We start from the raw sequence: 27,062 nt of genomic DNA, 5'->3' as shown, positions 1-27,062 counted from the left end.
GGGGCCTGGGCCCAGTTCTAGAGGTGAGACTCAGCTCTCTGAGCCTCAGCTTCCTCCTCCCTAAAGGGGGTGTGCCCCCTGCTCCCCGATCCCCCAGCCAGGCAGGAACAGGAGATCCCGGTGCAGAGGACAGGATGGGAGACGAAGGCAGGCGCCTGGGCCAGGCCGGGAGTCCTGGGCGCGGCTCAGGACTGAGTCCCAGCTCCCCAAGAGTGGGGACACGGGAAATTCCAGTCACTCTGGGTTGGGGACCTTGGCAAGCTGCCCTGCCACTGCCTCGCTGCCCCTCTGTTGTGGGGGCCGTGGACCAGTGGGTCTCACACCAGGGACACTGGCAGTGTCTGGGGACAGTTCACTTGTCACAGCTGGCATCAGGGAAGTAGAGGCCAGGGGCACTGCTCAACAGCCTGTGGTGCACAGGGTGGCCCCGATGCCCGCAGTGCCGTGGCTGAGAACCCCGCTGTACAGGGTCTGCATCCAACCTTGCCCACCTCTTCCCATTCACTTCATGTCTCTCCCCTGTGACCTACCCCCCTGGCCAAAGTGGAGTGGGGACAGATGGGGGAGGAGTTGAAAGTTGGAAGAAAAAGAGAAAGGAAGAGGATTCCTGGATGTGATTTCCAGACCCCGTGATGATTGGGCCACGGGCCTCCATCTGCTCACTGCATGGTCTTGGGGGTCCTGATCCCGTGGACTGAGTCTGGGTGACCTGGCCTGGCTTGGGAAGCTGTAACCATGCGTTGACCTCTGTGGCCGCTCCCTCGCTTCTGTTACGAAGGCTCGCCCAGGTTATGGACAGGGTGACCTGGCTTCTTATCCGCAGCATGACACACGCACCCCTGGCCTGGTCCTTGTCTTGGGGCCAGAGCAGCCCAAGGGGGCTCACCTGGTCCTGATGAAGGCAGGTGGGCGCTGGGCAGGGTACCCCTCCTCTCCCTTCTTTCGCCTGATGGAGTATTTCCTCTTCTGACAGAACCCAAACCTCCCAACCTGCCCTCTGTTCTGAAGGGCCAAGCCTCGCTGACCCCAGGTCCATTCAGAGACCACTGTTCGTCTATCCTGTGACTCCCTCCTTACCTCCCTCTGCTTTTCCTTCTGGAGAGTTCTTTCCCTTGGGTTTCCATCCTCGCTGTGTCATGGCTGTCCTCCTCCCCCATCATGGGCCAGGTGGATGACCTCCTCAGGAGAGGCATTTTGGGGGACCTGGGTGCCAGCAGGCGTGCTGGGGACCCCTCCAGCACGTGCTTCCTGCTCCACCGAGAGGCTTGTCATTCGGGAAGGGGGCGTCAGCCCTACAGCACATTCCACTCTTATGTCTTCCACGCAGACCCGAGATTTTTTAAAGGGACATATTTGGCAGTGTTTTTAAAATTGCTTTTCCTTCCAGTCTTTTCTGCGAGATTTGTACTCAGCATCTCTATGAGATGTTGTCAGACCCTTAGACGATTATGTGTTACGGGTGCCAAATAGTTTTTGTTTTCCAGCAAATATTTTTTGAAACTGGTGATAGAGGGAGCAGTTCTGTGGAGTTCTGTCTCATTTTTAAACTAGAGCTTATTTTTTGGCTCGAGAACCACCTGTATCTTCTGTTGTAGCAAGGAGTTTCCCTAGGTGTCCGAGACTGCCTGCAGATTTAGAATTCTCCCGGAATTTTGCTGGTTGGAAATGTACATAGTACGATGCTACCGGCCAATACAAAAAATTAATTCCCTAAATTTGGGTTTATTTTTAGCTTAACAAACTATTCTCGTGGTTGCACAACAATGAGAATGTACTTAACACAACTGAACCACGCGCTTAGAAACGGTTAAGGTGGTAAATTTTATGTTATGTGCATTTCACCACAGATAGGAACAAAAGCATTGATGGAGACTGTGAGAAATATTAAAAAGTAAAAATAAAAACCTTGCCAAGTGTCCCGCACAGGAACTGCATATGTATGTACAATGTAAATGCTTCAAAACTCTTACTGTCTTTCCCTCTTATTTTGCTTTCGAATCCTTTTCTTTTTTTACCTCCTTCCTCTCATGCTCATTCCCTTTAACTTAAGAGGATCACTATGCCAACCAGCATTAATTGCCTACACAGTAAGTTATTTTTGTCTTATATATTTTTTCTAAAACAATTGAATGTAGTCTTGCTATGAGAAAAGCGTATATTCTAACAGAGCAGGAAGTGGATCCCTCCTTCCTCCCTTTTTCTTTGTCCCCCTTTCCAGTGCCCCCCCCCCCCCACCAGGATGCTGGGTTCCCCATTCTCCTCCTTGAAGCACCTGGTCACGTTAGTTAGCATCTCGGCCAGTCAGGGGAGGGCATTCCTCTTAGCTGCTGTGACAAACAGCCTGGCTGTGAAATGCGGACAGACGGTTCCCTTCGTCATCCTCCAGTTCTGAAGAGTAGTCGCTCTTCGTAAACAGACCGTCTATGGTTTAACTTGAAATCAAAAGCTGTTCTTTGGGCAACAAACTACAGTTTACCAGGTTCCTTCTAGTCTCTGTTTTTCTACCTATCCGACTTTAAGACGGATCCCTCAGGGAGCTACTTAAGTCTGTTAGACTCTGTGGAGACAAAACAGGAATAAATCTGTAAGTGTTTGCAACGTTAAAGCTATAATTTAGAGTAATTGTTTTGAATTCCTTCATTTGTTTGTTTATTCTTCAGCCTTCTTGTGACTTTTTTTTTTTTAACTTTCCTAGAAGCAAGGAAAGCTCTTTTTTTCTCCTCCCTGCCCCTAGTTTGAAATTTGGGTTATTTGCCTCGAATTTCACATACCCTGCATCCAGATTTTATCTTAAGGAATCTTTGCAGTTGGGGGTGAAGTCTGGCTCTTGCTTCGTGCCTGCTGGTGTGGATCGGGTGGCCTGGGGTAAAGGAGTTCAGAGTTTGGAATCCAAACCGTCCAGCCCCTCTTGCCCGGTGGATGTGAATGTCCCTATCAGCAAAGGGGGACAGATTCTGTGGGCCCACAGCCAAGTGTGACATTCCAAACTATTAGTTACTGTGTCAGTCAGGGTTCTCCAAAGAAACAGAACCCACAGTTTCCGTATTCCAGGGGAGGGGCTCCCGCGGTTGTGGGGGCTGACAATCTGACATCTGTAGGGGGCCGGCAGGCTGGAGATGCAGGCAGGAGCCGATGCTGCAGCCTTGAGGTGGAATGTCCCCCTCTCCGGCAGACCCTAGTTTTCGCTCTGAAGGCATTCCATTGATCGGATGAAGCCCATCCACGTTATCCAGGCTAATCTCCTTTAGTTCACGCCAACCGACTGTAGCTTTTGACCACATCCGCCACGTGCCTTCATATCACGCTCAGATCAGCGTGGGCTCACCGGGGGCTCGGGCCACACTGACGTGAAGACTGACCACCACAGTCCTCGTTAGCTGAGGGAGCTCCACGTCTAGAGGGAGTGTGCCTGCCTGTCCGTGCTGCGGCCTGCAGCCCCCCGGGAGGTGGCCGTGCCAGGGTGCCCCGAGCAGATCTGTGGCCGTGTTCTTCCGGCATTACCCACCCCAAAGGTAACTGTGAGACAGTGGCCAAGTTTAAACAGACTTTAACATTTTCTATTTAGAAATGTAAATGAGCGACCTCGGTGTATGCTGGTTATCCTTCACGTTCGGTGAGTTGAACTGTGGACCCCAGAGATGATTTGGATCGCTAGCATGTGCTGTCCTGCCCATGCCACCAGCGTGCCTCTAGGGAGATTTACACAGTTCTGGAAATCCTTTCCGAGTCCATGCCGGAGTGGAGGGCTGTGCTCTGTGATTCCTCTGAGAGCTGTGATCCATCCCGCTCTCTCGAGGTCTCCCCAGTTGATGTGCCCTTTACCAGACTCCTGGCTGGCCCCTGCTCAGGGATGGGACTCATCCCGTCGGCTCAGATGCCATCCTGAGCAGCACGGAAGAGCCGGGCGCGAGACACGGGCTCTCCACCCTGGGCCCACGTGACTAGGACAGAGCACATCACCTCTGGAACAGTGGCTTCCTCCTTTGTAAGCTAGGAATAAGACCTCCCCCCAGGCTCCAGGCTGCCAATTTGCAAACCTCAGTCCCTCCCCTCACATGAATGTCTTCTGTCCAAGAAGCTGACGTTGTCCCCCTAGAAGCCGTGCTAAGTCATGTCAAGTTGGGAGAAATGCAGGCCTGGTGAGTCATGCACATGACTCCAGGACAATGTGCACCAATGTGTATGACACCGTCTGGTCCTGGCGTGGACATCCAATAGTAAAATCTAACAGAAGAGCAGACCTGTCCTGGAGGGCGTGAGTGAGGACACAAGAACAGAAAGTACCCCGCCGTGGGCCTGTTGGCGCGGGGCATGTGAGCAGGGCTGCCTCGGCGGTGGGGGAAGCTGCTGAAACCAGGGAGCCTCAGACCAGGACAGACTGCAGCCAGCAGGAGCTTCCAACAACTAGCGTATATGAATCTTTCTACTCTAGTGACTTAATTCACAGGCTGGCAGTCCTTGATATTTCATCCTAATGTGGCAAGAATTTGAATTTTAGGCGTTTAAAGTATAATTTCATTTAAACGATTTACAGTGATTGCTCCAAAACGTTTATAAAGGGAATAAAGATTCCCTTTATAAAGAATTTTGGACACAGCCACGCTTTGCCTGTCCCCATGCTCTGGCTTCTTTCTTAGTGGTACAGACCCCATGCTTCTCAACAGCCAGGTGCTGGGCCCCGCAGGGCTGCTGTCTGTCCCCATCCACACAGCTCTGAGAGACTGGGAAACGTGAAGGAGCATCCGGGAACGGCATAAGAGGAAGGGAACGTATTGCTTCCTGTCCACTCTCTGGTCCGTTCCCCCAGGGTTGATGCCTCTGGTCTTCAGCAAAGTGTTCTGGGTGTTCTAAGTGCTGCTGGCAGTTGGACCTGACCTGGGCTAGTGGTTGTCAACCCCAGCGGCATGTTAGAAAGACCTGGGGTCTTTCAGAAGATGCTGATGTCTGGGTGTCCCCCCAGACCTGATCAGGTCGGCTGCTCCCAGGGGGCAGGCCTGGCTTCGGCAGTTTTAAAAAGCTGCTGGCCGACTCAGGCGCATCTCGGGGCTGAGAACAGGGCTCTGCCATCCACCCCTCTGTTCCTGATCTTCTCCGCGGCATGCCAGGGTTACAAGGACTGAACAGGAAGGTGTGGCTGGCCATTCCAGGACCCTCGTCTTACGTCAAACGCTCCCCTCGCCTTTCCCATCTGTCTTAGATCCCTGGGGTGGCCGTATAAAGAACCACACATGGGGGTTTAAGCAGCAGAAATCTGTTCCCTCCCAGTCCAGGATCCTGGTGTCAGCAGGGCTGGTCCCTTCTGAGGGCTGTGACGGAGAATGTTCCGGGCCTCTCCTAGCGTCTAGGGGTTTGCTGGCAGTCCTTGGTGTTCCTGGGCTTGTAGAACACCACCCCCGTCTCTGCCTTCACCTTCACGGGGTGTTCTCCCTGTGTTCCAGATTTCCCCTTTTTGTAAGGACACAGTCATGTTGGATCAGAGGCCACCCCAGTGATCTCACTGTAACTTAACTACGTGTGTAAAGACCCTGTCCCTAAATCAGGTCACACTCTGAGGTCTTGGGGGTTAGGATCCCATCTTATGAGTTTTGGAAGGACACCATCCAACCCCTAACACCACCCCTGCTCACACCGCAGACCCAGCTCCATCCAGTTCAGGGACACACAGGAAGCGGGCTTTGGAGACGGGCCTTCCAGGAGAGGCCCTCGTAGGGCTGGCCTCCAAGTCCCTGGGTCTCCAGCTGACCCAGGGATGGACTGGTTGGCTCCCTCCCCAGGCTTCTGTTCCCCCTGGGGAGGTTGGGGTGGGGGTGGGATCAGAGCAGTCCAGATGAACCTAATGGGTCCCTCGGCCCCTCCTTCCTCTCCTCTAGTCCAGTGTGAGAGCCCGGGGTACCTGATACGCCGGGTAATTAACCGGTGGGCCCCACGGCACCCACCCCACTGGCCAAACTCCACAGTCAAGTCCACGTGGTGGTGTGATCTGCGTCATAACACACCCTGTCTGGTGGTTTTCCCTGATCCGTTGCATCTTGCAGGGATCCAAATGGCTCCAGGAACGGACATTTACGGCCCACAGGTGTCGCACACGAGGCCTGCTGCCAAGAGAAAAGCCACTTACATTTATCCTCATCCTCCTGCTTCATCCTTCCCAGCCATCCTTAAACCCCTGCACACGGCCTCCCGACTTTAGATAATTGTAAAAAAAAAAAATGCCTCCCAACTTTAATTGTAAAAGAAGAAAAAAAAAGCCCTGCTGAATCTTCATAATAGGCTACCTGATTACATCCAAAGAGAAAATGACAAAAAAAGTCTTTTTGGCAGCTTTGACCAGATTACATCGGTCCCTTCCTTGGAGCTCTCGAGCTTTGCGTTCTGCTGCTCCGCCCGGGCAGCGCTAACAGGACCAAGAAGCTCATCCTTAAAAGCCGGGTCAGCCTCTTACAGTCACAGCCATGAGCTCTTCCCCGGCAAGTGTTGATCATTCAGAGGTCCATAGGCGGGGCTGGACCAGACCCTCCGTTGTCGGCATGCATTTCACGTGGAAAAACGACTGATGCTCTCCATCCTCCCCTTTGAATAAACATGGATGGTTCTTTGTGTCTATCACGAAAAGAATGAATTTCCAAATTAGCGATAAAGCTCTGCAGGGCGATGGCCAGGTCTGTCTTCCTTCAAAGTCATTAACACCTACGTGAAATGGTAATGAGTTTCGTGAAATGGTAATGAGTTTCGCAGCCTAGCTGGCCAGGCTCCCTGCCCGTGCTGGGCCTTGGTTAATGGGATGTTACGCTAATCTGTGAAGATGTAAGTGGCTCCCTGGCTTCCTGCCCCTGCTGCTATGTTAGCTTGCATTTGATCTTTAAGGAATCCTTGCTGTTGAAATTATTGTTGCTGCAGCTGCGAGTTTTTCTTTAATATTCCATATTCCACGACCTGACACTGTTACCGCACAAGGGGCACGATCTGCTCGCCACGAGAGAAAAGCCAATTGTCAAGAGGCAAGATGGGGGCAGAGAAAGGGCGTTTTATGATGGCTTGCTAGCAAGAGGGAAGACAGCCGATTAATGCCCAAAAGAACCATCTTAAGCAGGGTACAGAATCTTGAAGCAGTTATATAGGCCAGTGGGTTATCGGGGGGAGGGTTAGCAGTGTTGACCCTCTGGTGTTTTGGACTGGGAGTTGCCACACCAGATCTTTCAATTGTCATTGATGATGGCTATCTGCATAGACTCTCTGTTCGGGGGTCATCACATTCCTAAGGAACTCAAAAGAACTGAAGTTATCGTCTTATCACAGCTGGGAGGTATATGCATTTGCAGGGGTCATAAAATCTACAGAGCAGGGAGTCTCCTGGAGGGTGCAGATCCAGCTGGGTTAGTTAGTCAGAGGTCAAAGTTACAACATGGTCTATTGTCTACAATAGCGCTTCCCTATGTCAACCTCGTGTTGAGCCGGTTTCAACATCATATACAGATGGGTTGAACTGTACAGAAGGTTGAGGTTTTGTAGGTCAAAAATGATCAAGGAACAGACATTTCTTACGACTTAGGATCTGGAGTTATAAAAAAAAAGCCTTACTCCCCAAAGAACGAATATTATTTAACTTCCCTAAGAAAGTGAATACCATTGTTCTCAGGGTCCTTAACTTGGTTTTGATAGCATGACCATCCTTTCTGGGGCACATGGTACTGCTTTGACATTTATGCCCTTCCTAATGAAGGGGAGCCGGTGGAGCTCAGGGGCCCCCAGGGGCCCAAGGTGGGGACAGCCTGCCGCCATCTGGTTTGACCAGGACGTCAGAGAGAGAAATCCCTGCCCTGGGCGTGGATGGCAAGTGGTAGTCCAGCTCAGTGCTTCAACTTCCATAATCTCTCCATTTCATCTTGAAAACTCTAGATCCCAGCTGTTTTGCTCGTGCAAACTGCAGCAGCACACTGACGTAATATGCTGCTTTTTGTTAGTCATTCGAACTTCCTTCTTCCCATTTCCACTTGGAGTAGTCACCCCAGTGTTGCAGCCACAGCCCACCTGACCGGCCTGTGCTTTGTTCTCCCAGGGGGGATTTTAAGGAAAGGCGCAAAGCTGTTCTTCCGCCGGCGGCATCAGCAGAAAGACCCCGGGATGAGCCAGTCGCACAACGACCTCATGTTCCTGCAGCAGCCGGAGGGGGCCCGGAGGAAGGGGGCGACGCTCACCAGGATCCTGAACAAGAAGCTGCTCTCCAGGCACAGAAGCAAGAGCACCATGAATGGCGCTCCCCCAGACCCCTGTGCGTAGGGCCACCGTCAGCAGCCTCTTCACCTTGAGGCTGTGAGACGTGGACCCAACCTAGCTACCTGCCAGGACAGAGCCAGAGGGCCAGTGAGCTGTCGCATGGCCTGCCTTGCCGAACTGGGTTTTGCCCGACAATTTTATCCTTTAAAGGGGAGAAAAAATCTGCGTCTCCAGCCAGGAGGTTTCCCCCAGAGAGAACCGACAAAGCTTGATTTGCCTCCAGATGCCAAAGGAGACCCAATGGTCCGCCCATTGGGCTGTGCTCAAATGTAAGAGTTGAAGTTAGATATTACAGTGATATTTACAGGATGAACTCAAAGACGTACTGTAATGGACTGTGAGTGGGGCAGGTTTGGGGGACCTAACTTTACCCACTCTGTGCTCCAACAGGTGTTATTTTGGGTCCATGCCTGGACCACATCACCAAGGGAAGGCATCCCTCTGTGCTGTCACTGTGAACAGAATGGATGAGTACCCTCTCGGAACGGGCCGCTCCCCATCAAAAAGTGCAGCTGGCCCTGAGTAGAGAGAGGTGGAGCATAGGCAGGATTTTTGGCAATTAGAGAAATTGCGATAGGAATGGAAACACTATGACAAATGTAGGAAGACACTTGCCTTTGGTATTAGCCATATAACTTGAAAAATTATGCAAATACTAAATATATCCTATGCATATTATGCTGAACACTTTTCTAAGTTTACTTTGAGCCTATTTGCAAGTGGGAGATATATAAATTCTTACGTGGTTTTTACATTTTTCTCGATAGTGTCAAAAGCTCTAATAATACCAATGAGCAGTCAACCCACGGATCTCTTTTGTCCAGTCTGGCATCCTTGTGCAACAACAGGGCAGCGAGCCCCTCCGATGACATTAGGAGCAATAAGTGACCGCTAATAGAACATGGTGACCACACACGTGTGGTTTTTCTTTAGTCTGAGATTGGTTTGCCAAATATTGCCAGTAGCTGAAACAAAGTTCTCTTATGGCAAAAGAGGAAATTATTTTATGTCTCAGGTGTGAGTCTTAGGAATGGAAGTGACATAACCAATGGGCCAGTCTCGCATCAAATTCCTTTTATGAGCTCTTCAGGATTCTACTGTGCACAGTGCTGGACACATTTTGGGGCGCCCTTGTTTTGATTTCCAGTGGAAGGCATTATAAGCTTGGCACAAAATTTTAATACCCCTATGTATCTTTCCAGCTACCTTCCACTTAGTTTCGTTCACAGTTTCCACATTGGTCCACTCCTCCTGAATCTGCCCCTTCCAGGAGGCGTGCTTCTTAAAGTGCAATTGTCATTGGGATGAAAAGTTTGCACAGTTTAGTAAGATTCGTTTTCCTCCAATAAGATTTACAAGGCTATTATGAAAACGACTTCATTCACGGACGTGAAATTGGGTGGCCTCCTTCCTACAGGTGTTTTCGTTAATCCTTAAACATATACTTCAGGAGTCATGGAGCCATTGATGAGCAAAAGCCTTTATAAAAACCAAAATTATAGAATTTTTCCCATTCCTTTTTATTTTTTTTTTGAGGGAGAGATTAAGAGTTTTACTTTAAAATGCACGTTTAAAAATTCTTAGATGTCCCAGAAATTATCTAGTGACTGTAAAATTAAGATGACTTTTTCGCCATGCTTTGTTTTTAAAGATTATATTCCAATTTAAATCATTGTAAAATAGCACCTGGCCTTCCAAAATATATGAATACTAAGTCAGTCCCCATGGGTTAGCCATCGCTGCTAGTCTTTTTGGAATGAGCGGTCACTTAATGTTGAGTTTTCCTGAAAGGATGACTGCTCTTTCTTATGACAGGCAGAACTTGTGGCATTCGAGAATGAACTCTAAGAGGATAGCATCTGTCAGAATTGCAAACCCTCACCAGGAGTTTTTAGTAGAGTTTTTTTTGTTTGCTTTTGAAATTCAGATGGACTCAGTTTATTCAGGTGTGAGGGTATCAGAGTTTTCGGCTGAGCTTTCTCGCTCTCCAAAAAAAAGGCTTTCGCCATCCCCATTCCCAGATTACCCCACGAGCGTTCTGTTCACTGGGGGATCCCTTCGTCAAGGGCGCTGCTTTCTCAACTTCCTCGTGACTTGAATCCTCTTCAGGGTCCTGGGGAAGCGTCAGGTGGACTGCGTCTGTCCCGAGTGGGTGAAGCAAGTGAATTAACGTGGGAGGTACAGTGTCGTGCAGGAGACCTTTGTGTCTGTTGGGTACACCCGAGACCCCTGCACATTTGAGTAAGACCCGGGAGCCCATCCTCAAGACACACACACTTTGTCTCCATCTGACGGCCTGTTCTGAAGTTACGGAGGACGAAGACACTAACGTACCAGGGAGTTTAACGAGAAAATGGAAACAGAAGGACGGTGTCCGGGTTACACCGTGAGGAAACGGGCTGTATTGATACTGTGAATGCTGCTTCTCCAAGCTGTTTATCCAGGTTTTTTTGAATGGTATAAGGTATTTATGTTAACGTAAGGTCATTAAGGTTAAACATCAATTAAGATGAGACACCAAGTGCTGAACATACTAATTTGTAAATCACCTTATTCTCTTCGCTTTTCTGCAAGCCAGAGTGGCTTGCGAGCTTTTGTTTTTTTTGTCTGGATGAAATTTTTGCAGAGTGGTATTCTAAAAGCGATTCCCTATGAACACTAGTATTAATGTGCGTCCGTATGTCTGGACCCAGGTGCTTAGATTGGCTTTATTTAATGAGCTGGCAACATGCCCCTGTGCTCTGTGTAAGGATGTGCCCGTGCTATCTGTGGAGGAATGAAATGGAGCTTTACTTGTCTGTGTTTTAATGTAGCAATAACAAAAGTAGCGATCTCATGTTTCCAGCTGAAACCTGCTTTGAGGACGAAGGTTTAGACAGAGCACTTTATTTAAATCAAGTCTCAAGTTTAAGTTGGAAACCAGCCCTGGCTTCCCCCTGATGGCCACCTGGCCAGTCGCTGCCGACCAGTCACAAATTAGGTGCCTGTCCAGGTTTTTGATGCGTTTTACTGGCCACATCTAGAGAAGAGAGTTGCTCATTTTCTTCTTGAGCAGAAAGGGAAAGATTAACTTAACATTGTGGCCACCAAATGCAGGTGTTTTCTGAGTAATAATGTCATGGCTCTTGGTCTTGAAAACTCAGAGCATGATTGGTGGATGCTGGAAGTCAGAACATCTCTCTCTACCAGATGGGAAGCAGGTCTCGGCACTGGCCGATCTGATGCCAGGCCCCCTCTCCATTGCCCCAGATCTGCCGAGGCGTGACTACCAAAGCGAGCAGCTCGGGTTGCCAGAACTGCTGAATCCTGCAAAGCAAACTCAGGTTCCCTCTGCTCCCTTTGCTTTACCATCCATTCCTGCTTCCGTACGAGGAGCCACTTGGAATATGCTCACCTGCCCGTGCACCCAGCTTCCAAAGGGTCAGGAATGGACCATTTTTAATTTACGCGTGTAGCTTTTCTTTCCTCAGGTCACATCAAAGCTACATGTAAAAAAAAGAAGACAATAAAGGGTTTTCCAGGTCTGCGGAAAGGTTTGGCTTGATGGCCAGTGTGGTGATGAATTTACACGACAATGATTGTACTCCTCAGTAGCACTTTAAAAACATGACAGTCCTGCGAGACGATGTGGCTGGAACATGAGCGGTCTTGGAAATAAATAAATGTGCACATGGAACACTAAACACTGAGTTGTTTCTGCTGAGTCCTGTGGGGCCCAAAAGTCCCGAGTCTTCTCTGAGGGTCTCGGAGTCACTGTCTTTCTTTCGTCTGGTGCCTCACTGGTCACTGCATGTGACCATCATGGCCAGCTGCCACGGAAGAAGAGGCTTCCTCTTGCTGGGTTCTTGGCGAAGGACCTTCCTCCTAACATCCTTCTTCACGAGTTTTAAGTTGCTGAGCATCCTGTTTTAGGCCTGGGGCTAAAATCACTTACTAGAAAGTCAGTGATTCCAGTGAACTTGCAGGTCACAGTGAACTGGGTGCTACCGGTCAGGGCCTGCTTGGTCTGTGTCCCCCAGGAGCAAAAGCCGGCACAAGGCGGCAGTCTGAACCTGCTTGATCCCCAGGAACTTTCTGAGGAGCACCGTCCCCTTGGGGGCAAAGCTTTTAACCATCCGTCCACCCCTGTTGGCAACACCTGGCGCAGAGGTGGCCCATGGGTGGGTGCAGAGCGGGCTCCCTCGTGGGGTCAGAGGATCCTGCACCAGCCTCGTGGTTACTGGGTGGGGACAGGGCAACGGGGTCTGGAGCGGCACACGGACGTGTCCTGCACAACCTCTACATCTCGTCTCCTTCCTGGTCATCACCCCCTTGCTGTGCCCGAGCATGGGAGCGGCTGCAGAACGGGTGCACTGGGGGGATTAACAGTCCGCCCCAGCCCCTCACCCCCACTGCCCTAACCCTTCCGCCAGCCCCCTCCGGTGGAGAACGGTCACGGGGAGCCCAGAGTGACTGCCAGCTTTGCATTTCCGAGGGAGAGTCCACCCGTGGAAAGCCCCAGCCGTTGGAGGGGCTCGGATTCCGGATCCTCAGCTCTGGATGTGGCAAGGGGGCGATGGCACTGCGTCTCGTTTGGGACTGAGTTGCCCCGGGGCCGGGATTGAGCGGCTGCTTCCTGTGTGGCCTGGGGTCCACTTCGGGCTGACTGTCCAGGAGGAGACTGGATGGACTTGCTGGAAGGCCAGACTGGTCCTAATCTACCAGCTTTCCTTACCTGATCTCCTGCTGGTGACCTCCAAGTGGACGCGGGGTCCTTGCCAATCCCATCTACACCGCCCAAATTAACCCACTTCGGCTACCCGCAGTCATTCTGCTCGCCCCCAGCATACACCCCTCCTATTCTAATGATCTAACCAAACTCAGATCCTGCCTTCTCCATGCAGGGGCTTCGGCCCCCAGGGATGACCCAGGGCACTTCTAATGGTCAGCATCCTTCAGTCCTGTCACTCAGTCCACATCACCCTCTCCCACGCTTGCCCCATGGCGAGAATGTAAGTGCATGTATCCCCTGGACTCGGGACAGTGCCTACCTGACAGACATGAGCTGATAACCTTATATAAGCACATACGGGACGGCTGCTCACACCCACCCCACCCAACTACTCAGGGCCCAGGGTGGGGGACAGCACCTGGCGGGGGGGGGGGGCGCATATGGCAACATGCTCTTTCTGACCCCGGTCACCCCTACAAACACAGGGTGCTGTGTGTTTATGTCAATAAACAGTTTATAAAAAAGAAAAGGGGGATCGCTTAGCACAGAGGGCTGAGCACAGGATGGATAACCCGGCGCCGTGCCCTCTCTGGAGAGAAAGCTGCCAGCTCAGACCCTCTTCCCACGTGACCTACACGCATCAACTTTCATGTGTGGACCACAGCTCACCTCGGCTCTGCTCCGTGATGGTCCACAACGCAAATCGCCAAGTTGCGCCCTGCATGGGCCATGCATCCAAAACTATCGATTATATTGATGCCAATATTTATAAAGTTGGATGCTTAGGTGCCTCGGGCTGCTTAGTATCTCAGAGAAATACGAGAGAAAGACTTGAGATCACAGTGATAATAGTCATACTAATTGAGCGCTTTCTACGTGCCAGGAATTTTTCAAAGGGTTTGACATGTATTGACTCTGATATTCTTTGAAACAACCCCATGAGTTATGCTCTGGCTCAGCCTTACAGATTAGGAAACTGAGGCACAGAGAGGTTAAATAACTTGCCCAAGATCACACAGCTGATAAGTGGCAGAACCAGAATGTGAGCCCAGGCTGTCTGGCTGGAGAATCCATGCTCATAGCCAGGAGTCTTCACTACCTTGTGTCAAATGGAGAGACCGAGGACTTGTGGCCTTATGTGGTCTTTTCTGAACTTTAATGCTCCCGGTTATGGATGAGAATAATATAGTGAGATGACATGCTTTGCACATAGTAGGAATTAAATTTTTGCTCATTAGACTTCTCTGTATCTAGATGGGAAAAAGTAGCCAGATTGAGAACAAAAGTGAGAGGTGGTGTAGAGAAATGGCTGAGGATATGTACGTCCACAATGTCCGGTATTAAAGGAGTTTGATAATTAACAAAAAACCAGAGCTGATGAGGCATGTCCGTGGGAAAGCACCTGTGTAAGGCAGGCCACAGTCAGGGCTGAGCGCCTCACCCCACTGGGGCCACACGGTGGAGTGATGGCATCTTAACACCACAGCTAGTCTCTGTTCAGGGAGAATACTGTGTTCTTAGGAAAATCCATTGATAACAATGGAAGCTCTTCTCTGTTTATGGGTTTTTAAATTCCCCAACTTATTTCTTAAAATTTCACACCTACAGAATAACCCATTGTTGTTGGCAACATCATGATGACTCACCCTACATTCTTCAGGACACATTTTCTAAGAACCATGCATCTTCATATCATACCTTCAGTATAATCATCACGCCTGGGGAAGTCAACATCGATGCAATGCTATTTTCCAGGATCACAATCCATATTCAAATTGCCCCAGTTGCCCCAATAACACCTTTTGTAGTTGGCTTTTCATTTTTTCCACCCAGAGTTCAAAGATTGTACATTGCATTAGTTGTTACCAATGAGAATTTGACACTTTAAGCAAAACTTTTTTTAATTTAGAATTTTGGATATAAATCTGCCTTGAAGGAAATTATTTCCAGGCTTCGTCGAAGGCATCCACACTGCTCACGCTGAGAATTCTCTTGCAGCCGAGATGACCACTGTGAGCAGAAGCCCAGCCCCGTGCTGCCCTTATCACTCTAAGAAACGGCCTCAGCTGGGTGGAGGTCTTCTGTCTCCTTTCTGTCTTTGTCCTTCTGTCTAGTATTCTGTGCTCTCGCTGTGCCCTGTCATTTTTTTCTGTAGACAGCCTGCTTTTGTTGATGTATGCTGGTCCCGATAGTGCGCAGAGGCCCAGGGAACCAGCTGTCTGGGCATTTGAAATTGTGAGGGATGTCACTAGAAGGTGGGTGTGTAAATGGGGGGGGGATGCACATTAGCTGTAGTTGTCCACCTAGGGCTCTTGAGAGTTGGGGTACATTTCAGCAAAGACCTGAAGGATGAAAAGATGGTGGTGGAAAACCCTGGGAAAGAGTTCCAGGGAAGACGGAACGAGTACAGAAGATCTCAAGAATGTGTCTGAGGAGCAGAAGGCAGGCTGGGTGGGGTCCAAGCAGGGCAGAGGTGAGGGGGCACAAGTGAGATGATCAAGAAAGTTCTGGAAGGTTGTGGTTCAGACCTCCTGTAATCGCAACCGGGAAGCCCTGCAGAATGTTAGGGAGGGCAGAGAAATGAGGCCCAGGGAACAACACACCCCATGCTCCTTCTCTGGCAGCTCAGCCTCCCGCCCGAGGGACGTGCTCTCCTATACATACGCCAATTCATACAAGTGAGTCCGGCTGTAGCATAACTTCCTGCATGTGGGGCTGTTGGGCCAAAAGCTGCGTGCATTTAGAATTTCTCTGGATACTAACAAATGGCCCCAGTGGAGGCAATCCAATTCATTCTCCCACTAGGAAAGGATGAGGCAGCTGGTTTTCTACAGTCTCTTCCAAAAAAATGCTATTCAACTTTAAAAAAAAAATCTTTGCTAATGTAATAAAAATTATCTCGCTGCAATTTTGCTTTCTCTCTCATTACAGTACAGTCGAACAGCTCCTCCTAGGCTTAGGAGTCACTGTATTTTCTTTTCTGTGAACTGTCCATGGACTCCGTTTGTTTGCATTGGGTTATTTGTCTTTTTCTTACTGATTCTGAAGAGCTTCACGTGTATGAGGAAAACAGGCCTCTCGGGTATCAATTTCAAATCATTTCCCCGCCAGCTCGCCACCTCTCCTTGACTTTATTAATGGAGGTTTTTGCAGGCAGGAATGAACAGGACAGCTTACTTCTCAGAATCTGACGACAGGACTAGATCAAACCACCCCTCCAGTGCCTTCTATTTCTACTATTTTGTAACCGCACGGACATCGCATGGAAGGGGCTGACCGTCATTTATTTGATGGAGGCGACACAGGACACCAGGATGTGGGAGGTGGGGAGGAGGCAGAAACAGTGGCAGGCAGAAGTCTAGACTCAATTTTGCCACCCGGCGGCATTTCCCGAACTTTCCACACAGCAGCGTCGCTGGAGGTTAAGGCGCGGATTTCAGGAGCCCACTCCGCCTGGATTCAAACGCCCGGGTCTGTCACTCCCGGCGGGTGCCCGACCTCCGTCTACTTGGTGGGGGTCGGACTAAGCGCTTAGAAGCGTTCATCGAGCCGACCAGACGGATGGCCAAGAGTGGCAGAAGCCCAACGGCTACATCCAGGAATTATTATGATCGGGCAGCAAACCTCCGACCCAATTTCAGGAAAAATTCGACCCCCTCCCCCACCTAACCCCCCCAAGAGAAATTAGGGCTCGACGTAGCCGCCAGAAGGAAGGTAATGGGCCCTGTGAGCTGCCCGCACGTGGCCGTCGGGGTCGCCAGACTGGCCGCGCCACCAGGAAAGGGGCCGCGCGTGGCCGCTAGACGCCCCCTCTGGCACGGAGAAAGGGGGGCCGGAACGCCCGCTTCTCCGGGCGGATCCGGATCCACGCCGCCCGCTTACCCTGCGCCCCTGTCCATACCGCCCGCTCTCCGTCCACGCCGCCTACTCCCCGTCTACTCCGTCCGCTCCCCTGTCCAAGCCACCCACTCCCCGTCCACGCCTCGTCGCCCCCTCCGCCCCCCGTCCACACTGCCCGCGCCCTGCCTCTCTCCTGTCCACGACGCTCGCTCACCCACTCTCGGGTCCACACCGCCCACTATCCCACTCCCCAGTCCAGGCTGCCCACCTCCAGTCCAGGCCGTCCGCTCTCCCGTCCACGTTGCCCGCTTTCCTACTCCCTGGTCCACGCCGCCCGCTTGCCCCCATCCACATCGCCTGCGCTCCCGCTCCAGGGGTCCCCGTCGCCCCCGTCCACGCCGCCCGCTCTCCTACTCCCTGGTCCGCGCCGCCCGCTTGCCCCCGTCCACACCGCCTGCGCTCCCGCTCCACGGTCCACGCCGCCCGCTCTCCCGCTCCCCCCGTCCACGCGGCCCGCTCCCCCCACCCCGCCAGGACTACAACTCCCACAATGCCCCGCCGCCGCCCCCCGGCTTCCGGTGCTGCGCAGTTTCCGGAGCGGATCGCAACCCGGAGTCCGGATCCGATCCCGCTCTGCACATTCCAAAGGCAGGTACAGCCCGGGGCCCCGCGCCCGCCGCCCGCCCCCGCGCGCGCCCCCGGCCCGGCCCGCGCCCGCCGCCCCCGCGCCCCGCGCGGCCCGCCGCCCCCGCCCCGCCCGGCCGCCCGCCGCCCGCCCCGGTCCAGCCGCCATGCCGACTGTTCTTTGTTACATTCGCCGGCTGCGGGCACCGCGGGCGATCGGAGTCAAAACCCGGCTGGATTTCCCGGAGCCGCTCCGGGATCGCCCTGCGCGCCGCCCGCCCGCCGGCCCCGCCGCCGGCCCCGCGGCCCGGGCGCTCCGGGCCCGCGCCCACCGCCCGCCGCCCGCCGCCCGCCGCCCGCCGGCCAGCGCGGGGCCCGGGGCGCGGGGTGCGGGGCCGCGCTCGCCCGTGGGCGCGGCGTGGGGGCTCCTCCGCCCCCGGCCCCGGCCCCCGCCCCTGGGCGCCTTCGCTGCCGACGGTCCCTTGTGATGTCGCTCTCCCCCGTCCTCGGGCACAGAGCCCGGGGGCGCACGGGGAGGGTCCCCTGCGGACGGGAGGCAGACCCCAGGAGTCTGGCCGATGGGGCTCCCCGGGCCCCCTCCAAGAGCACCCTCCGCCCTGTTTCTGTAAACCCTTGGGTGGCACAGGGCAAGTAGTCAAATCCGTGGACAGGTGACATGTGCCCGCCCTCGGGGGGGTGGGTGGCTGGGAAGGGGCGCGCGGGCCACAGGTGAGGTCTGGCCTGGCCGCGGCGCGGACAGGTGGACAAGTTGGTCATGTGGCCTCTGGCGAGAGGGACAGGTGCTCGCGGTGAGGGTCAGCTTTGAGAAGGCAAGTGAAAACTCATTATGGAAACATCCACCTACCTGGTAGTTATGGTTATTATGTTTACCTTTATGAAGTTGTTAAGGTAGCGGATGAGGTTTTTTCCACAAATGTTCAGAAATTGCACACTCCCCCCCCCCCCCCAGGGGTAGGTTAAAATGGTAGAAACAAGTGTGTGCTCAGAGACAGTGGACCAGTGCATGTATTTATAGCTGCCAACGCACAAAAACCTCGCTGGCTTAAGCCACTCTCATAAAATCTGGACTCACCAGATAAATTTGGAGAACCCAGCTTGGTTCCTGGAGATATTTTTAAGGATGAAAAGTAAATGAGCAACTGGCTTGGTGATAAACCTTAAAGGCAACGATGAGAACTCTCCCTGGAACGTGCAACCATGTAGACACTGTGTTTCTAAGTGAGGTGCCCCCTCCTGCACAATGCACGCACACCGCCACCCTGTTTTGTTTCAAACCTGGGCATTTTCACATTCTCCACATTTTCCCTGCTCCACTCTGCTTCTCTGGATTTCCTGACATCACCACCTTATGGTGAATGGCTGTGAAACAGAGCTATAGTTTGGGTTTTGAAAGGGAAAAACAGTAAAATTTATCCTTTATAGAGTTTTCTTCCCTTGAGATCTTTGATTTGTACTTTTGCAGACAAGTTGCCAACAAACAGTATAATAGCATGTTCGATTTGCGAAGCAGGAGTATTTGTTCCAGAAGACAAATAAATAAATTAAGAAATCAACCCAAATTGCAAGACTAATAGCTTTTCTTGGAATAATTATATTTGGGAGGAATCTGTTAGCTTAGGATAGATCTCTCGTGGATCCTTCTTCTAACATTATCTGTGTAGAAGGCCACGGAAGGAACACTCTGCCCATTTTTCAGATTTCAGGGAAGTTTCAGGCAGCTGTTTCTTACACATGATTTCAGCGGTTGAGATTGTAAGCAGTGACGTAAATGCTTTCTCAGCCTCCTTTTCACATTTGTGAAATGTGGGTGACGCCTGTCCAGTTTGCCTCAAACAGTTCATGAATGTATGTATTTATTCATTCAACAAACATTTATTCACTGGGCACCTATCATGTGCCCAGCACTGCAGAGAACAAGAAAGAAGGCCCTGGGTGGTGGCCGTGATGTTCTGGAGGGAGGGAGGTGCAGATAATACACGATAAAACTATGTTAGGTAGACAGTGGCTAGATCATGGACAAGAAAGAAGGAAGGGCAGCAGGTGGAGGCTGCAATGTGGATAGGGGTGGGCACACTTGGGCAGTTGAGACTAGAAAGGTCTAAGCAGGGGACATCTGAATGGAGACCAGTGCTATGAGGTGCTCAGTGGAGATCTTGGGTGTGGGTGTTACAGGCAGACAAATGGCAAGTGCAAAGGCCCTGGGGTGGGAATAAGCTCTGTGCACCCAAGAATGAGAAAAGCCAGTGTGGCTGATGAGAGGAAGCTTAGGAGGGCAGCACAGGCTGTCCACCATCCAGAGTTTATCCTGAGTGCCAGGTGGATGCCGCTGGGGGCTTGGACAGGAGTGGGACAGGATCTGTGTCTTTTTAGAGACGATCCAGTACCTGCTGCATGGGAAATCCAGGCCCAACAAGACAGTAGAAATAAGGTCGGGGCAGAAGGGGAAATGAGGAGTCAGGACAAAGCGTATTTCTAGAGCGAGGCAGGCCTTGCTGCTGTTTTGGCTGGGAAATGTGTGCTGGGTGACAAGAGGTGCCATTTACTGAGGTGCAGATGGCAGGTGTGCAGGTTGCCGGGGTGAGAGGGGGAATCAGGGCCCTGTGGACCAGCATCCTCTGGGGTGGGGGAGACCCTTGCCTGGGGCCCAGGGCCCTCGCCTTCCCCAGATGGTCTCATCAAATGGCGTATCCTAGGAAAGGGTCCCGCCTCCTGCCGTCCAGGAGCCAGTGACCCCCGTCCCCAGTGTTGGTGTGGGCCATGGCGCTCAGTATGGGAAACCTCCGGGTCCCAACACATGTGGGGGTGTCAGCAGAGTGACCCCAACCGTGGGCAGCAGACCTTGCACGGTCAGTGGATAGAAGGCGTCGTGTGCTGACGGAGGAGGAGGGGCCCGTGGGCGTTTGTGGTGGTCCTTGACAAGTGGCTGTGAGCGACGCTGCAGGAGCAGAGCTCTTCCATCCCCATCTACTTGTCCGTGCAGCAGTTTCCCACATTCACGTTTTAAAACCGAAGGCTAGGAGCCGAGCTGAACGTTAGTCCGTCCTGGGTGGACCGACTGGGGAGAGCCTCCCTGCCTCCATCAACACAGCTTCTGTTAGACAACCGTTTCCCAAAGCGTGCGCCGCCGTGCTTCTGTTTCAATCAGTGGGGTTCCATCTATTGCAATGACAACTCAATCCGGAAGAAAATAGCACAGCCTCATGGGCCCAGAGAATCAAGACTCATTTGATGTATGTGCGTAGCTGTGGTGGGATCAGTCGAGTCGTTCCAGGCACGAATGTGTAACATCGGGTTTCACACGTGCAGCCGTGGAGACAGGATCGGAGGGAGAGAAGGCTGTGACCCTCCTGACGGTGGAGCTGGTGCCCGTACTTTGGAAGTAGAGGGCAGTGGGTACCAGTGAAGGGCTCGGATCCCGGTAGACATGTTTAGAAGAGTGACACAACAGTTTTATTTTAAGAAATCAATATTTATGATGTGCTGGGAATTACATCCCTTGCAGCTGTTTAAACTCAGGAGGAGCAGTTTGAGCTGTCAGCAGAAGTGCAGGAAGTAACCAGGCGTGGGGTGGGGTCAGGGGCCTGGGGAGGGCTGGACCAGGGGTGCAGGCCGGGGAGGTGCCCTGGGGGGGCAGTGCTGGGTCCAGAGGGAGAGAGAACCCAGGAGCCGGCCTAGGCTACCCCACTGTGGGTCATGTGTGGATGGGGGATGGGAGGGGGAGGGGGCTGAGGGAGGCACATCCAGTGACAGAGGGAAGACTGGGAGACCGCAGAAGAAAGGGTGTCCAGAGGGAGGGAGGGTGGGCCTGCCTGTGGGGCGCTGCCAGGGCCCAGGGCTGGTGGAGGGTTGGCCTGACCAGCTGGAAGGCCACTTGACTGGTGTGCTCTGGTGGAGGGGTGGGGGCTGATCCTCCCATTCGAGAGAGACAGGAGGTGAGGAAGCCATGGGGGAGGTGACGTTAAGGAAACATTATTTGTTGTCTGAGTGAGCTCTGTTGGAGGCTGGCGTGAATAATTCCAGGTGTGACTCAGCCTGAGGGAGGCGCAGGTGGCCTTGGCCTCCCCGGGGAGAAGTGGGTGTGGCGTGTGACAGGTCTGGCCAAGAGTGCTTCAGAGAGGAGGGCCATTCGGATCAGGTCTTAAAGATGAGGTAGGAGTTTCACAGAGGGAGAGAGAGTGTTTCTGGAAGAGGCAACAAGAGGAAGGTGGCGCGGAGGCTGGGAAGTGGTCGTGGACCATGTGGAGAGAGGAACCCTGGGGCTGCCCCCCTGGGAGGCAGGGCAGGTGCTAATCGAGGCCTGTTGGGGCCTCTGGTCCTAGTAAAATCTGAAGAAGCCCGACTCTGGATCTTCCTCTCGAGCCTTCCAGAGCCCGTGGGGTCACATTGCCACAGACCTACACAGAACCGGAGCTTGGAGGTCTCAGAGCTGAGGCCGTTCTTCACCTGAGACGGGCCGTGTGTTGTCGGCTCCGATCGACTTCGATGCTCAGCGCGGTCTGTGTCTCCAACTTATAGCTTCCAGCAAGCGCCGACATATTGCAAGTCTCCTCAGAAAACCCTTATTAAATATCCTCTGCCCTTGAGGCGGCTGCAGAGTTGAGTGTCCTTAAATCATGATTCCTGCGAGGGGCCTGCCAGGGGCCTTCGTGGGGTCATGTGGCAGGACTGTCACTTCTCTGGGAAGAAGGGACCTCACCTGCCGGACAAAGGGTCTGTCTTTGAGGAGTGTTCTGAGTGTCTTGTAACTCTCAAGGCCTCTGGCCCTTTGTAAGTTTAAAAAATATATATGCTAATTAGTTATAGTAAGTTTGCATTTTATTGTGACCAAAAGCATAAATGTGGTTTTAAGGCCACATTAGTCACGAGGCTTATGACATCCTTGTTCTGATCAGGCCACTTCCATTCTGTTCACGGGCCCCGTGGTCTCCGTCCCCTGGCGTCCCTCTGGGTCCTTTCCACTTCTTCCCCGGGCAGTGCTCCAGCCCTACACTGGGAACGTATGAGGCTCTTTTCACCAGCAAAGCTCCCAGGGGCACCTGGCTTTCAAGTAGCTTGTCTGTCACACAAGGCCCATTGTGAAGTAAGGATCAGGGCTTACCACCTGCCCTTTTTGTTAAGCAAAAAGATGACTTCGTCGGAGAGCCCAAATCAGCCTGAGATGGTCAGCACGCCCTCAGGTTCCATCTTTAGGATGGCAGGAGGCAGACCTCTCTCTCCCTTCTTTGCTCAGAAGCCCCTCCTTAAAGAACCAGATGTGGAAATCAGAAATATAGGTGTCATCTTTGACAAAACTAAGAGGTTTGGAAAGAGAGAAGAGAAGAAATTATTAAAGAAATAATACAAGAAAATCTTCAGGCTGAAGGACATGGTGCCAGGTCAAAAGGCCCACCAGTGCTCATCACCGAAGCTGGCCCTGATCACAGGAGCTAAAACAAACACTCTAAAAGGTCTGGGGGTAGGGAGTCACGGGAAAAGGTTTGCCTGGTGGAAAGATGGCAGACCCCTCAGGTGGCTTAACAGTGGAGGCCGGAGGACGATGGGGTCCAGCTCTCAGTGATCTGTGTGAAGTCGACTGTGTGGCCAGCAAACCAGCCGTGGTGTGAGATGAGCACGAAGACGTGTGCGGACAGGGCTAGTCCTCCCAGGCACCACTCCAAGGAAGCTGGGAAAACGCGCTCCCCAGGTGGAAGGAATAAACCAAGAACGCGGGAGCAAGGGACTCAGGAGACAAGAGCTGCACGCCCAAGGGGACAAATGAATCGCAGTGATGGGGAGGGGAAGGCCCTGCATGCGGCCTGGGGCAGGCCTGCCGCGCAGCCGGGGCTGGAAGGGTGGCTCCGGGAATGCGGTGGAACCCCGGGCCCTGTTGGTTTGACCGTGTGACAAACAAGCATAAGGAGGTGACTGCGGGATGTGGGGAGGGGTAGCCGTGGAAACCTTCCCCCCAACACTGCCACGACCCCGGAATCTACACATGTACACGCACAACAGAACCTGCACACACACAGCAGAAACAACATACAACATCTACACGCACAACACAAGACCTGCACAAAACAGCATGACAAAATCTAACGCGCGTAAAACAACATAACAAAATAGACACGCAAACAAGAACTGAGCAAATACAAAAAAAAATCAATTACATTTAAAAAGGTCGCACTAGAAAAGAAATATATGAATCATGAATTTGCTTAAGCTGGCAGTCAATATTTTCAGAGTCATAATATTATGTACGCTGAATTAACTAGAATTGTATTGAGGAATGAGGGGAGAGGAGAAAAGTGTAACAAAGCTGACTATTTCTCTACTCTAATAAGAACTAAAAACACAACCCTCCAAAGTGAGAAATTAGGGGATCCCAGGATGGGCATGTTGTTTCCAGATGTGAACGTTGATGGAGCAGAGAGACCGGGATACTGCAGACGGCTGGACCTGAGAACACACATAGGAGGTGGGGGAGGCGAGAGAGGGCGCCTTTTGGTTTCTAAAGCTGTGCATACTCGTTATAGCTATTCACTTTAATAGACTAAAAATAAGAAAAAAAAAAGAAGTGGGGGTTGAAGACCCTGCCACATTGAAGGGCCTCCCCTGGGTGGTGGCTCGAGTTGGGCCAGGGGGCTGGGTTTGACCTTGTAGGTGCACACTGATGCACGAGCCGAGAGCCGATGGGCAGCGGGAGACTGGACCACACGTGTGGAGGAGGAGGGGCTGGACCTGGGGCGTTGGCGTGGGACCGGTCGGGGGGGCCCGCTATTCCCCCCGTTTCCCACGCCCAGAAACACAGTACCTATGGGGGAGCTGGGACCACCCTGAAGTTAGGAAGCTGCTGACGGACGGGGTTATCCATGGTAGCAGCAGAGGGCATCTCTTCCGTTTCTGTCCTCTTTTAAGGCGTGTGGAGGGGGACTGTGGGCTCCCCAAATCTGCTTTCATGAACCACCGTCAGCCTGCAGATCCTGGGCTGGGAACCTGTGGGTCAGATGAAGTGGCTTTTGGAAATGAGTTTCAAAGAGATGAAATGTTCCACAAAGGGTCCCGGAGCCCTGTGCTGGCCCGGCCGTGCAGCACCTGGCAGACTGGAATTCTGCCCTCGTGGTGCGCTCACTATGGCAGGCGAGAAAGGATGTGGGCATAAACAGTGACAGCCCGGGGCTTTAAAAACAGCAGTTGCTGTGTGAGAGAGAAACAGAGACAGGGAGAGTTGAACTCACATGAGACAGAATGGTCGTGCCAGTGGTCGTGTGTGTGTGTGTGTGTCTGTGTAATGGGGTGGGTAATGGAGGATCAGGAAGAGTCCAGAAGTGGAAGCTCCTGTGGCACGGGTAGTCACTTAATGTGGCTGGAGCAAAGTGTTGTGTAGAATGGGAAATCAGATTAGGAAGAAAGGGAAGTTACCACCAGTTTACAGACTTGTTAATGCCAGATTCACGAGTATGAACTTTCCTGGTTAATAAGCAATGGGAAGTGACGGCTGTGTCCTGCCATTTCTTTGTGACATTGAAAGCTTGCTTTTGAAAAGTACATATGTAGCAAAGTAGCAATGGGGGGAGAGGGGACCGAGGGATGGACGTCCTTGAGAACCGCCGTTTTTTGAGGTCATAACCATGAACTGGAGTTTCAGGATCGTGCCTGTGCAGGCTGGAGGGGCGTTCAGAGTGGATGTCCCGTCCCCTCATGGTACAGACGAGGAAACCGAGCTCCACAGAGGGGCAGGTTTCTCACATCCCGTAAACAGCAGAGCCACACTCACAGCCTGGTTCCTGGCATCCGTCCTTTCACAACAGGACCAGGCCCTTCCCTTGAACTGACACACCCACAGTCTGTCTGGACCGTGGTTCTCGAACATGTTAATCAGTGTGCGGTGGAATGCTCTTGGTGCAAATAAGTGCAGGAATGCTGGGCTAAACCCATTTCAACAGACTTTTATTGCAGGACTTCTCAGGGCCTTTAAAGTGCCATTGTGTATCGGAACTCCGGAATGGCAGTCTGCAATGTTTTCCAAGTTTAGCGGCCACGAAATTCCTCTCTACCCACCTACCCGTGTTTTTAATATTGTCACAAGGGCATAGGCCCAGGGAAAATGTCCCTCTTGCTTAAAAAAAATTCCCTGAGCCTCTAGACCAGGGCTGGCTGCTGAGCACCTGGAATGTGGCTGATCCGAATTAGGATAGGCCGTGAGGCTCAAGTATACACTGGATATATGAGACTTAGTATAAAAACATTCATTAATAATATTTTATATTAATTACATGTGAAGTGGTAATATTTGGGATATGTGCTGTTAAATAAAATGTTACCTAAATTACAAATGTGAATCCCAGTGAGAATTTTTGTCAATATAGATGACGTTGTTCTAAAATTTGTATGGAAAGGCAAGGATAGTAGAAACAGCTAAAACAATTTTGAAAAAGAAGAATAAAACGAGGGGAGCCACTCGACCCGGCTTTTAGACTTGCTGTAGAGTTACGGTAATCAAGGCCGCGTGGAAGGACCTCCAGCAGGCGTGCTGTTGGTGGAGGGACCGACACAGAGATCAGTGGAACAGAAGCGCGAACCCAGAAAGAGACCCGCACAGAGACGGCCGACTGGTTTTGGACAAAGCAATCCGTGGTGCTGATGCACTTGGACGTCTATTGGCAAAAAGATGAACTTGGACCTCAACCTTAGATCTTCTACAAAAATGAACTCTAAGTGGATAGTTGACTTAAATGTGTAAAACTGGAAGACTTTTCTAAGAAACATGGGAGACGTAGGGTTTGGTGCAGAGCTCTTAGACGTGACCCCAAAATTGCGGTCCGAAAAGGAAAAATCGGTAAGTTGGACTTCATCAAAATGAAAAACCTTTGTTCATCCGAAGACTCCGTTAAGAAGACGGAAAGCAGTGCTGTAGGCAGGGAGAAGATATTTGCAAACCACACCTCTGACAAAGATCTAGATATGTAAGGAACTTGCAAAACACAACAGGAAAAACCCAGACAGTCCAACTAGAAAATGGGCAAAAGACCTGAAGAGACATTTTGCTGAAGAGGATTTACAGATGGCAAATGAGCACGTGAAAAGGTGTTCAGTATCCTTAGACATTAGGGAAATGCAAATAGAAACCACAACGAGACACCACTACCCCTCCAGGAGAATGGCCAAAATAAAGCATAGGGACCACACCCAATGCTGGCGAGGGTGTGAAGAAACTGACCTCTCAGATGTTGCCAGTGTGGCAATTTCTTAATAAACTAAACATCCACTTAACATGTGACCCAGTAATTACACTCTTGGGCATTTATCCCAGAGAAATGGAAACTGACGTCCACAAAAAAATCTATATGGCGTTCCTCATAGAGGCTTTGTTTGCAGTAGACAGAAATGGAGAAAACTGCAAGTGTCCTTCAGTGAGTGAACAGTAAAACCAACTGTAGTGCATTTATACTGTGGAATATTACTCAGCAGTGAAAAGGAATCATCTGTGGCTACACAGTATATCAACTATTGATATACTTTCAGGAGCTTGAGAGCATTATGCTGAGTGAAAACAGCCACTCCCAAAAGGTCACATACCATATGATCCCATTTACATGACATTCTTGAAATGGTG

The 27,062-nt window shown here is 51.8% G+C and overlaps 2 protein-coding genes across 5 annotated transcripts in view; both read left to right on the top strand.

Annotated features, from left to right (window-relative positions):
- C2CD2 (C2 calcium dependent domain containing 2) overlaps positions 1-11,957 on the top strand; it is a 54,382-nt gene extending 42,425 nt beyond the window's left edge. The window contains exon 14 of the mRNA XM_001491310.5: positions 8,057-11,957. Within this exon, the coding sequence (XP_001491360.3) occupies positions 8,057-8,277 (221 nt within the window). The 3' untranslated portion in view covers positions 8,278-11,957. The remainder of the gene's footprint in view (positions 1-8,056) is intronic.
- A 5,428-nt stretch (positions 11,958-17,385) lies between these two features.
- PRDM15 (PR/SET domain 15) overlaps positions 17,386-27,062 on the top strand; it is a 71,098-nt gene continuing 61,421 nt past the window's right edge. For 2 of the 4 annotated variants that reach the window (XM_070252699.1, XM_023630213.2), the window contains exon 1: positions 17,386-17,473. The gene's annotated coding sequence lies outside the window, so the exon portion shown is untranslated. Of the gene's footprint in view, positions 17,478-27,062 lie in introns of all 4 variants that reach the window. The other 2 variants (XM_023630212.2, XM_023630210.2) reach the window with 2 other exon arrangements.

Source organism: Equus caballus, chromosome 26, assembly GCF_041296265.1.
Source record: "Equus caballus isolate H_3958 breed thoroughbred chromosome 26, TB-T2T, whole genome shotgun sequence".
NCBI classification, from domain to species: domain Eukaryota; kingdom Metazoa; phylum Chordata; class Mammalia; order Perissodactyla; family Equidae; genus Equus; species Equus caballus.
The sequence above is the reverse complement of the archived record's forward strand: the minus strand, read 5'-3'. Positions and strand labels throughout refer to the sequence as shown.